This window comes from Humulus lupulus, chromosome 9 (assembly GCF_963169125.1).
Source record: "Humulus lupulus chromosome 9, drHumLupu1.1, whole genome shotgun sequence".
In the NCBI taxonomy this organism is placed as follows: Eukaryota; Viridiplantae; Streptophyta; class Magnoliopsida; order Rosales; family Cannabaceae; genus Humulus; species Humulus lupulus.
In genome coordinates this window covers 146,436,660-146,449,644 of record NC_084801.1, presented here as the reverse complement: position 1 = coordinate 146,449,644, position 12,985 = coordinate 146,436,660, and the positions used below count along the sequence as shown (strand labels likewise).

At 36.8% G+C, this 12,985-nt stretch overlaps 1 protein-coding gene across 1 annotated transcript; it reads left to right on the top strand.

The window, feature by feature from the left end:
* The first annotated feature begins 3,845 nt into the window (after positions 1-3,845).
* LOC133800532 (probable aminotransferase TAT2) lies at positions 3,846-8,304 on the top strand. Its single transcript, XM_062238526.1, has 7 exons — positions 3,846-4,346; positions 5,503-5,842; positions 5,949-6,167; positions 6,441-6,500; positions 6,884-7,039; positions 7,136-7,229; positions 7,992-8,304. The coding sequence occupies exons 1-7, from the start codon at positions 3,913-3,915 to the stop codon at positions 8,108-8,110; spliced, it is 1,422 nt and encodes a 473-aa protein (XP_062094510.1). The 5' UTR covers positions 3,846-3,912; the 3' UTR covers positions 8,111-8,304.
* The last annotated feature ends 4,681 nt before the right edge of the window (positions 8,305-12,985 follow it).

Below are 12,985 nucleotides of genomic sequence, written 5' to 3'. Positions count from 1 at the left end.
ACAGGCGCGCCTCTGAACTTCGGTTTCAGGAGGGAATTCACCTCGACCACTGGTTGGGGGAGCATCAGCAGGAGGCTGATTTGGAGAGTAAGGGTTGCGTCTTTTTCTGGCCTTGGTTTTTGTTCTGGCCATTTTCTGAGTAGGAGCTGGTGGAGGATTTGGGTTAGGACGTGAAAATGGAATTTCTGGAATCAACGTGGATGGATTCTCTTCGCCCTCGAGCAGTTGGGCCAAGAGTTTGTCTTCGATAGGTCTTTCTCCCCCCCAAGGGTCTTGCATATGAACTGCAAATAGACAATGGAGGAGATAAGACACAATCCGCGAAGTAGTGGGGAGAGCTGGGATAACGTTGCTCATGCCTAAATAACCAGCAGCATCCTAGTCCTACGCTAACTTCAACGTGGGTAGTTTAAAAGGCAGATGAAAACAAAAAAGAAAGTAAACCGTTTTCTGAAAAGAGGATTTTTCGACTCCTGAAGGGCGGGAAATTTTTTTTTTGGTCTTTTCACCTAGCTTAAAGGTTGAATCTTTCGTCAACCTAATGTCCTAAACTAGAGATCCTCACTAGCAAACTATAGTCCTGATCTATGCAAAGCATAAAAACGCATTTTTACCTAACAATAGACGGCTTATACCAAGAAACCCTTAAAACCCTATTCAAGGACACGGAAGTTGCAGAGCACCAAAACAACATGCATGGCGTAATAAAAAGCTTAAAGAACAAAGTTCTTACCTGGGCGAAATGAGGATTCAGAGAAAAATGGAGACTTGGATCGGAAGACCTGCGGCACGACGTCGGACTGGTTTTCGAAGCTCTGAACACTGGTGCAAGTTCTTGAAGATTTTGGCAAAGTTGATGGGTAAAAATTTCTTGAAAAAGAAGAAAGGCCTACTTATAGGGATCGAAGGGACAGCCAAAAGACGGTAATCATCATTTCCTACTTTCGAAACATGGGGAAGTGGACAAGCCGTCAGATTGCCTTTTTGGAAACCGAAAGGGCTTGATTAGACATAATTATGTCACGGTTTTCGAAAATGCACGGGGACTCTGACAGACATGGGAAGGTGAACGGTTGTTCCCTTAAGTTTCTTTATTACTGGTCGCACTAAACAAACTTGGGGGGCAAATGTTATCCAAAAAATCAGAAGTGAATGACATGGCAAGAATTAATTGCACATGGCTGACACCTGGCAAAACCTGTGTTCGACTATCGACCAGGAAGATATTCAACATTGTGCGATCGGTTTCTTCATACGACCAGTCTGGTCGTACGCACGTAACACACGGAGGAAATCTTAGGCAGTTATGATGGAGTCCGAAATTCTCTCCCATGATTTCCTGAGTATCCGATTATTTAGGAAATAATATCGTAAAAAATCAATGTAAATCTTCCCTGAGCTTATAAATAGAGGGAGAGGGCTCAGGGAAGGGGATCCGATCCCTTTTTTCTTTTCTGACTTCTAAATTGCTTGAGATTAGAGTTATCATATCAATCATATTGTATTGTTCTTGAGAGGTTGGTGAAACTCATTGAACCCTAGTTCTTTGATCACTCCTTTGGATCTCTCATCAATAACAATCTAAGTGGACGTAGGTTATTACCAGATCCTGGGGCCGAACCACTATAAAAACACCGTGTTCTTATTATTTTCGTCATCACGTTCTTTTCAACGCATTCATCCACGTCAAGCGTATTTTGACTCCGTGTCAGTTGCCCAAAATCAGGGTCAACACCAACCAATGAGAGACACTAGGTATATTTAGAAATTGACATGCATTTGAAAAATGAAAAGTTTACAATATTATATTTTCATAATAAATATACGTTTTTCATCATGTAACCCTTCCAAAAATTTGAAAAAATCAAAATTTATTTTTATAAATATTAATTAAGTATAAATATGGACCATTGATCTTAATCCAATGATTAATATTAAAGTAATCATCAATGGGTAGTAATCATTAAGAGTGCACCAATTTATATATATTTGTATAGGTGTAGTGATGAACAATTTGAACCACACTTGTAAATTTTCAAACCACACATGGCCCCACACCATGCCATTTAAAAAAGGAAAATTTTATGTTATATACATAATAATTTAGTAAGATTTTTTAATATGCCAACATAAGTTACTATCCCAAATATATGACAATTTTAATTTTTTAGACAAAAATACCCTTAACATTCAAACATCCATTTTCTCTCTCAATCCAAACTCTCTATCTAACATCTCTCATTCTCTCACTTTCTCTATCATTCTAATATTGTAGATCACGAAAAAAATACCAAATTTAAAAAAAAAAATCCGAAAGCGACATTTGAGTGAAAAAGTATGAACCTCCAAAGTTTTTGTCAAATTTCAGTGCAGAGCATCGAAATTTCATCGAACAAGCATCGTTTTGGACAAAAATCAAGTTTTCATAATTGCATCGCAACAACATCGAAACACCATCGATTTTGCATCGAAAAAATATCGTTTTGGCCAAAAAACAAGTTTTCATAATTCCATCACAAAGAGCATCGAAACATTATCGATTTAGCATCGAAATTGTATCGAAACACCATAAAAAAAGTATCTAAATTGCATCAAAACGATGTATTTTTGATGCAAAATCGATGCAATTTCGATGTTCTTGCGATGCAATCATGAAACTTGATTTTTGGCAAAAATGATATTTTTTCGATGCAAAATCGATAGTATTTCGATGTTCTTGCGATACAATCATGAAAACTTGTTTTTTGGCCAAAACGATACTTTTTCGATGCAATATCGATGATGTTTCGATACTGTTGCAATACAATCACGAAAACTTGATTTTTGGGCAAAACAATGATTTTTTTATGCAATTTTCATGCAAAATCGATGGTATTTCGATGCTCTTGCGATGTAATCATAAAAACTTATTTTTTGGCCAAAACGATGTTTTTTCTATGCAAAATCGATGGTGTTTCGATGCTATTGCGATGCAATCATGAAAACTTGATTTTTGGCCAAAACGATGCTTTTTTCGATGGTGGTTCGATGCAGTTTTGATGCAAAATCGATGGTGTTTCGATGCTCTTACGATGCAATCATGAAACCTTATTTTTGGCCAAAACGATGCATTTTCGATGTAAAATCGATGATGTTTCGATGCAAAATCGATGGTGTTTTGATGTTATTGCGATGCAACTATGAAAACTTGATTTTTGGGCAAAATAATATTTTTTCGATACAATTTCAATGCTCTACACTGAAATTTGACAAAAATTTTGGAGGTTCATATTTTTTCAGTCAAATGTCTGTTTCAGATGACCTTTTTTTAAATTTTGATATTTTTTCGAGATCTATAAGATTAGAATGAGAGAGAGAGTGAGAGAGTGAGAGAATAACAGATGTTAGAGAGATAATTCAGATTGATTGAGAAAATGAGTTTTTAAATGTTAGAAATATTTTTGTCTAATAATTTGAAATTGCCAATAACAACTTATTATATTGGAATATTAAAAACTTTAAAAATGATATTACGTGTATAACATGAAATTTCCTTTAAAAAAAACACAACCCATATCACAAATGGTCTAAAAGCTCATGGTGTGGATTGGTGCCGTGCGGGTGGTTTCAGTAGATTGATGATTTTTTTTGAACACCTTTACGTATATCAATGGCTCTAATGATGTCATCCAAGGATTGAATCCCATTATATTCTCCTTCTATCTTGCGTCCGAGAGTACGACTACACTACCAATTTTCTTATCCTAATAAAAAAAATTACACAGCTTAATTCTATAATACTTTCAATTTTGAAAATTCTTTTCCAAAGTAAAAAAAAAATAAGTGGTGAGTTTATAATCTTAATAAAGAAAGAAAAGAACTTGTAATGCTGTTCTCTCCTGACTCCTAAAATGATTAGTCAATTTTGTTTGCATGCAGTGGAGGAGTGCTTATAACAAAAAGTTGAACGTGTGGCCTTGGCTTGGGGCCATGCACTACCTTCCACAAACACCGCGACCACAACAAAACCAGAAACTACTCTTGCTTCCTCTCTCTCTCTCTCTCTCTTCCCTCTCTATCTCTTCAACAATGGAAAACCATGGAAATGGAGTAATCAACGTAGTAGGAGCAGACACTGCTGGTACTACAGCCCCAGCAACCATCACCATTAAAGGCATTCTTGGATTGTTAATGGAAACCATTAACGAGGGTAATGAAAAACGAGTCATTTCTCTTGGTATCGGTGACCCAACTGCTTATTCCTGCTTTCACACACCCCATGTTGCCCAAGATTCAGTTTTTGACACTCTTCAATCTCATAAGTTCAATGGCTATGCCCCCACTGTTGGTCTTCCTCAAACTAGAAGGTAATCTTTTCTGGGTTATTTTTAGGTTCCTCGTTCTTATCGAATTTCTCTTTGTTTTGACATGTGTTGTTCAATTCAGTTTCTGGGTTTTCTAGGAATTTGTTCATTTATTTTTTTTTATTAGAGGGTTTCTATTTCGAATCCCAGTCATGGAATTGGAATTGAAACAAAGTTGGACCACTATTGTCATTTTTTTTTTGCCCTCTTCTTCTTGAGTTGTTCATTTTAAGATAATGAAGCTATAACAGTTTTTTTTTTGTTCTATGCCAATCCACCTTCTTGAACGGTCACCAACTTCTTTTTTGGCACTTTCTATCAGAAAAAACAATACACAAACAATATGGGACCTAAAAGGTCTGGTCTACCATTGGTTTAAGTTTCACTTTGTTGACCCATTTATTTTCAAAAGCTTAAATCTTCTCTAGTGACTCTTTTCATGTCTCTCCAAATTGGACTTTCTTTTACATTTTCCCTTTTGTATTTGTGTGAGGCTAGTTGTATACGTACATATAGCTCAACTGTCAACAAGGGTGTCCTAACAAACTCCAAACAAAGAAGAATCTGAAGCTTACTAGGCTATCCAATGTTCAAACCAGAAGGGTTTAAGATGAATTCTAGAAACTGTAAATGGCTGATTGTCATCTACTTTCATGATGATTTCAACATCACCCAGCTCAATTCTCTTTTAGCCTTCTCATTGTTTTGTTAGTTTCTGCTGGATATATTTCCTCGTGTGTATAAACATGTTCTATCTGATTAAGGCAGGCCGTGTCAAAATTGCACCATTAGACTCTTTCCTACGAATTGATATCTGTCTCAGCTGTCTTTAAATTCAGATTTGAATAGAAGTTGGTAAAATGATGATTTTGAGGAGTCAAATGAGTAACTTTTCATTGAAAGATTTTGACGCCGACAAAGTTATTCCAAAGCATTGGCTTTGTTTTGTTCTTAGTATGCATTTTTCAATAGTCCTTGCCACCCTGCTAACATTACTAGGATCTTATTAATGCAAAATATAATCTAGTACTGTTCATTATAAGAAGCCAGACAGTATAGCTTTGATTGGTAATGTAGTTGTTAAGAAAGTAAATGGTGCTAGTTCACTTATAAATCTTCTGACCTTTTGAGAGGGCTTATTTTGCTGCATATATAACAGAGCAGTTGCTGAGTATTTGTCGCGTGATCTTCCATACAAGTTAACGTGCGATGATGTTTTTATCACATCTGGTTGCACACAAGCTATTGATGTTGCATTGACAATGCTTGCTCGTCCTGGTGCAAACATATTGCTTCCAAGGCCTGGTTTTCCCATTTATGAACTTTGTGCTGCTTTTAGACATCTTGAAGTTCGTCACTTTGATCTAGTCCCTCAGAAAGGATGGGAAGCTGATCTTGATTCACTTGAAGCTCTAGCAGATCACAACACGGTTGCTATGGTAATTATAAACCCTGGTAATCCTTGTGGGAATGTATACAGTTATAAGTATTTGGAAAAGGTAAGGCTATATGCATTTTGTTTTCTGTTAAATTATTTTACTTTCCTGGATTTTTACATACAGCCTAAAGAAATGGTGCATTTTTTTTGTGGTGAAATTCAAATAGGTTGCAGAAACTGCAAAAAAGCTTGGAATCCTTGTGATTGCTGATGAAGTCTATGGACACCTTGCTTTTGGAAGCAATCCCTTTGTACCAATGGGTGTCTTTGGAGAAACTGTTCCTGTTCTTACTCTTGGATCCCTATCAAAGAGATGGATAGTGCCTGGATGGCGACTTGGTTGGTTCGTGACAACCGATCCATGTGGCATGTTTAGAGAACCCAAGGTGCTTTCTTAGACCTCCTTTCAGCATGATTTCAAAACAGTGCATATTCTTCTATGTTATGCCTATGCAGATTAAACAGTGTTTCTGATTTTATAGACACTGCATATCGTTCCGTCAACCCAGCTGTTATCCAATCTTGTATTGAATAGAAATATGCTTTGCACTTGGTAGATCCAAGAGTTGGAAAATGCTACAGACTAGTGTATCTTGTTTCCCACCAATAAATGATCCTATGACATGATGTTAACTCATTCTACTTGTCTTGTAATTCAGATAGTTGAGCGTATTAAGAAATATTTCGATATCTTGGGGGGGCCAGCAACCTTCATTCAGGTCAGCATCTTGAATAAATTTCTTCTGAAATAATGTAGAGATGCTAGTTTCCATGATTTATATAATGACTCGAGTTGAGCTCTCTGACAACATGCAGCTTCTTAATTTCAAGCTATTAATTGGTTTAAAAACAAAAGATACTAATTTCTGTGATTATGCTGTCAAAAGATAAAACAAGTAGCAATTAGACTGACCTCAAAACAGGCAATTTAGTCATTTGAAAAGGTCAATATTGGCTCCATGCGAAATACTTGTTGTGCACATTGCTGATAAGAGTCTTCTGGTTATTGTTTGTTCCACTCTAGAATGTGGCAAATTGTGATGCAAATTTGTTTCATATCAGGAATGAAGAATCCATCAATTTGTTTCTCATCTTTTTTCAGGCGGCAGTTCCACGCATCCTTGAGGAAACAGAAGAGGTTTACTTCAAAAGAACTAATTATCTCCTTAAGAAGAGCTCGGATATTTGCTGTGATAGGATAAGGGAGATTCCTTGCATTATTTGTCCACACAAACCAGAGGGATCTATGGCTGTAATGGTGAGAAAAATGAACAGAATGCTCAGTTCTGTGCCTTGAAATTAGAGGTTTTTATAAGAACTACTTTTTCTTATTTCATTTTAATGAATGCTGCAGGTCAAACTGAACATCTCACTACTGGATGACATTAGTGATGATATCGATTTTTGCTTCAAACTCGCCAAAGAGGAATCTGTGATCATCCTTCCAGGTAAGAAATGGACTTCAAATATTTCAATTTCTAATCTTGTTTGCACGTCCCTTCTATCTAAGAAAACCATGATTTGTTCCACATAGCATAATGGATTCTTTTAGAGATATAGTTTGTATTTACATTGCACAAGCCACATAAAAGGGGGGAATAAACACAGAATCTGCATCAATTTGTATATGAACCAAGCATACGATCTATTTTTCAGCCTTTCTTATCCCTAAGCTTTGAGAAAGAGGTCCAACTCTTCTCACAAGGGAACACTTTAGTTGGGATTGCATAATTGAGAAGTTTTTTTTTTCACACTTTTTAAGGTTGTAAAGGCTTAGAAGTAGCAAACGTAATCTAACATGAGAGCCATTATGCACAGTCACGCAGGACACACGATTGTGCAATCCTGTTTTTCTATGAACAAAGTGCATGCATATGATGTAATTTTTTTTGGTTTTTCCTTGCCCCTCAACTTTGAGAAAGAGATATAACTCTTCTCACAAGGGACTAACTATTATATCATACAAAAGTACCTGGAATTGGATAATTGATAAGAGGTTATTACCTCACTGTCAAGGCTGTAAAGGCTTACCAAGTAGGAAAGGCAATCTAACATGAGAACTGCTATGCAAAGTTGCGTCTAATCGTGCAATCCCAACCCAGGTGTGGCTCACCAAGATGGAGGAATGGGATGGCACGATTGCATCGCACTATGCCTAGCAAAATCCATCTAAGATTACTTATGAATATGAAGTGAATTTCTTCTTGCAGGGACAGCAGTGGGACTCAAAAATTGGCTTCGAATTACATTCGCTGTTGATCCATCCTCTCTAGAAGAAGCATTAAAGAGAACTAAGTGTTTCTATCAAAGGCATGCCAAACTAGTGTAACATTCATATTTGCGATGGTGTTGCCTTTTTTGGTCTTCTTATAGAATTAGTGTTCTTCCACACGTACAATGTTTCTCGCTCATTTGCAATACCATCAAAATATACGACCTTATATTATGTAAAGTCATTGTTCTAATTAAAAGTAAATAAATCCAATATAAGTCTTGGCCAAAGATTGATTTGGTTCTATATTATTTATTGTGATACTTTATTATTATCCGTTTGTGGATTGAGCTTCGCAATAATCAATTCGGGATGGATCATGAGAAGTAAAAATTGAAAGTTTTGATTAGCTACTTTTACAGCTTCCCCACTTATCTACTTACTAAATATTCAAATTCAAATAAACAAGCAAATAAATCAATGTAAATGACACCGTGAAATTTTACATGGTTGACTTACATCTATGGGACCTATTCCAGACAGAAGCAAATCCCTAAAAAAACAGTTATTGCAAGAACTTAAACATAAACAATTTAGGGCATGTTTGTGACAGTGTTTAGGAAAGTTTTCTGAAAAATTGTGCAGTAAAAGTATTTGGTAAATAGTCAGAAAACAACTTATTGAAGAATTTATGTAGAAGCTATAAATAAAAACTACTTTTTCTAAAAATAACTTTTTAATTTTTTTGCAGCAAATATATATTTTTTTATCTAAATATAATTATTTTTTTATTATATGTTACTCAAAATAAAATATTTAAAATAAATAGTATTTAAATCTTAAATTTTATATTTATAAATTTTTAGATATTTTTTTATTTTAGTAATTTTAAATTAATAAACTATTTTAATATAGAATTTATTATACACTATAATATTATTTTTGCATTTCATAATATTTGTAATTATAATTTATCAAACACATATCAATTTCATGTTTAAGAAAAAAATAAAATAATTATTATTTTAACATGTTTAAATAAAAATAAATAAATTTCAAAACAAACGGCTGTGACTTGTTTCTCTCTCTTCCATGGCGATGAAGAAGAAATCGACTTGGAAGCCAGTGACTCGTTCGGTTGCTCAGGGTTCTCCGTCAATTCAAGATGAGAATGACCAGGAAGGCACTGCTGCTGGTGATGCGATCTCTAAAGGTGAGGTTCCAACTAAGGGGTTGAATCTAATTGCTGAAGTGGTTCAGTCAACGGAACTTAGGGGAAACCAGGTTGCTGAGCATCGGGCCTCTGGGATGGCTACCCCGGCGTCGATCCCTCCTAGCTGGGCGGAAAAAGTGGAGGAAGGTGACTATCAGGCCTTGGCTCACAATCAATGGCAACAATTCACGGCGGGTAAACTCTCTTTTTGTGACCAAAAACTTGAGTTTGTTGAACCCTTGATTAAAATGGAAAGAAAATTTCCCAGGTTGATATTGAAGAGGTCAAATGCCAATCTGCTAATTGGAGCTTTGCAGTTATTTGTATGGTTCTTGGTGCTAATCCCCCAATGGCTGTATTTGAAGGGTTCATCAAAAGAGTTTGAGGTCATCTAGGGATTGCTCAAATTGCTAGAATGACAATGGGGCTGACTATGGTCAAGTTTAATGATGATGCTACTCGAGACCATGTGCTTGAAAATGGTATCCTTCAGTTCGATAGGAAACCAGTTATCATCCGTCCATGGACTGCCGATCTCAGTACAGTTCGCCTAATCTGTTCAGTACCTCTGTGGATTCGGTTATATGACTTAGGCCTTCAGCATTGGGGTAGCAAATTCCTTAGTGCTCTTGTGAGTACGATAGGTAAACCGATCATGGTAGACAAATTTACTCGAGAGCGATCTAGAGTTCAATTTGCTAGAGTTCTTGTGGAGATGGATATAACAGATAATCCTCCTAGGAGTATACAATACCTTAATGAGTATGGACAGCTTGTGGAACAGGGGGTGGATTATGAATGTCTTCCTATTAAATGTAAAGTATGCTCTGGATATGGTCATTCCATGGTGGACTGTCGAAGGGAGATGAAAACTCAGAGGGTCAAGAAGGGCACTCAGCCTAAAATTGATTTAGGGGAGGGGAGGGACAAGGGCAACCAACATACGGTTGATGTCCCTGATCTGTCTAAGGGTTCAGCCAATGCAATTACAGTTGCTGAGGGACAAAACATCAGTGAAGCTACTTGGCAAACTCCAAAGAAAGTGGCTCCTCTTTCCAAACAAGGACCAACTGAAACTGTTAGTACATTGGCTGCTAAAATTCCAACTGGGCTAGGACAGAACCAGAAAAACACATTTGAGGTGCTTCAAGAGTAGGTTGAGGGTGAGAAAGAAGGTATTTCTGTCACTAACTCTGCTTATGGATAATTGCAATATCTTGAGTTGGAATTTGAGGGGATTGAATGGTTCTAATAAGCAGACTGCAGTTTTAGATATTTGTAGTAGAAATAAAGTGGGGGGTTGGTGCTCTTTTGGAAACTAAAATGAGGGGGAATAAAGTCATGGAATTGATGGCTCATAAATTTACAAATTGGGATTTTTATTCCAGTCCTATTACTGAAGGCAGAATATTGATCATTTGGAGGAAGATATTTGTGAGGGTTATTATTATAGAGGAGACTAATCAGTATGTCCACTGTGTTGTTAAAATGGTTGGTCAGAGGCATGCTTTCAGTGCTACTTTTGTATATGGGCTCAATACAATGGAGGAACGGAAGAGATTATGGCAAAGTTTACCTAGGCTTACGTTCCCTGCTAAGTCTTGGGTTATCTTAGGGGATTTTAATGCTATATTTACTATTAAGGATAGAAGTGGTGGAAAACCTGTTTCCAAATTGGAACTGACGGATTCTTCTCAATGGCTTGCTGGGAATCAAGTGGAGTCGCTTAAAAGTATTGGATCTTTTTTTACATGGACAAATAATCAAGATGGACCTGCTCGTATATACTCTAAGATAGACCATGTCTTTACTAATGAGGACTGGCTTGATTTTTTTCCTAATTCCACAGCTGTTTTTCGTTGGGAAACTGTCTCTGACCATTGTTCTTGTATTATTTCTACCACGACCATGGAGAATATGGGTGTAAAACTGTTTCGGTTCTATAATTTTTGGACAGAGCATCAAGATTTCAAAGAGGTGGTTCTGAATAGCTGGAGGAAACCAATTAATGGGATTGGTTTGAAGGCCATTTACTTAAAGACCATGAGGCTGAAACATAGATTGAAGAGGTTTAACAAGGACAATATTGGAGATATTGGAGTGAAATATTAGGAGGCAAAGGATCATTACCAGGAAGCTCAACTCAAAGCTCAAAAACATCCCCGAGACCATGGGTTTCAAGAGATTGCAAAGGCTGCTGCTATAGCTTTTACTGTTCATGAGCGAATGTACCACAGTTTTTTGGCTCAAAGAAGCAAAATTACTTGGTTAAGGAAAGGAGATATGAACACCTCTTATTTTCATGCTTGCTTGAAAAAGCGTAAAGAAGAGAATAAAATTGCAACCTACCTAACTGAACAATGTAGATTGATTGATAATTTTCTTGATGTGGTTTCTCATTTTTTGGATCACTTTAGAAGTTTTATGGGTAGTCCCAGTTCAACTACCACGAAGATAAATTTACAATGTGTTGAGTTGGGTACCAAACTCTCGGTTGACCAGCAACTCTCTCTCTTGAAACCTTTCTCTCATAAGGAAATCCGAGATGCATTTTTTAGCATTCCCATCATCAAATCCCCTGGTCCTGATGGGTTTGGTTATGCTTTTTTCAAGGTATTATGGTTGGATATTGGTGAATAAATATGTAGAGCAGTTGGACATTTCTTTGAGACAGGAATTTTTCCTATTGAGCTCCATAATACAACTCTTTCATTGGTCCCTAAAAGTGCTAATCCTTCTCGGGCTATAGACTACAGGCCTATTGCTTGTTGTTCTACCATATACAAGTGCATATCAAAACTGTTGTGTTCCCGATTGACCATGGTCCTTCCTAATCTAGTTCAACCGAACCAAGGTGCTTTTGTTCAGGGTAGATCTATTGCTCATAACATCTTGATATTCCAAGATCTCTTCAAGAATTATGGGAGGACCTCATCCTCTCCTAGATGTGCCATTAAGATAGACCTAAGCAAAGCTTATGATACTGTTGATTGGTGGTTTCTTGAAGATCTTTTAAAGTCTTTATGTTTTCCTATGAGGTTTATGGGTTGGATTATGACTTGCCTAAAAAACACAACATACTCCTTGCTTATGAATGGAAGGGTTCAAGGTAGTTTCAAGGGAGAGAAAGGGTTGCATCAAGGTGATCCTATGTCTCTGCTTTTTTTTGTTATAATCATGGAATATCTTACTCGGAGTCTTCAATTGGCAGCTCAAGATTCCACTTTCAGATTTCACCCTATGTGTAAAAGTCTCAAACTCCTTAGTCTATGCCTTGCTAATGACTTGATTTTATTTTGCAAAGGGTCAATTTCTGCTGTTAGAGTGCTCAAAGTAGCTCTAGAGGAGTTTAGTTCTACTACAGGACTCCATGTTAATACTAGTAAATCCCACATCTTTTTTGGGGGAGTTAATGCAGCAAATAGACAGACTATAGCTCATGAGATTTAGCTTACTGAAGTGACCTTTCCTCTTAAGTATCTAGGGGTTCCTATGCGGCCAACCAAGTGGAAACATGAAGACTGTGACATCCAAAAGATCAAAATGCGGTTACATACTTGGGCTAGTAGGCACTGTCTTTTGTTGGCCGAATTCAGCTTATACATTCAGTTTTGTTTGGGCTTCATAATTACTGGATGAGCATATTTGTGCTTCCCCAAAGTGTTGTTAAGGAAGTTGAAAAATTTTGTCGTGGCTTTCTCTGGGGGATTACTGGTAATAGAAGTGTTATCCCCAAAATTTGAATACGATGACGTGGCGATCAAAAGTGACAAGTGGCA

What these genes read in the sequence shown, in the direction of transcription:
- LOC133800532 (XM_062238526.1), top strand. Translation starts at nt 3,913, where the DNA reads ATGCAGTGGAGGAGTGCTTATAACAAAAAGTTGAACGTGTGGCCTTGG. An exon ending in GGTCTTCCTCAAACTAGAAG is followed by an intron (nt 4,347 to 5,502) that starts GTAATCTTTTCT and finishes CATATATAACAG; the next exon opens with AGCAGTTGCTGAGTATTTGT. An exon ending in GTTATAAGTATTTGGAAAAG is followed by an intron (nt 5,843 to 5,948) that starts GTAAGGCTATAT and finishes AAATTCAAATAG; the next exon opens with GTTGCAGAAACTGCAAAAAA.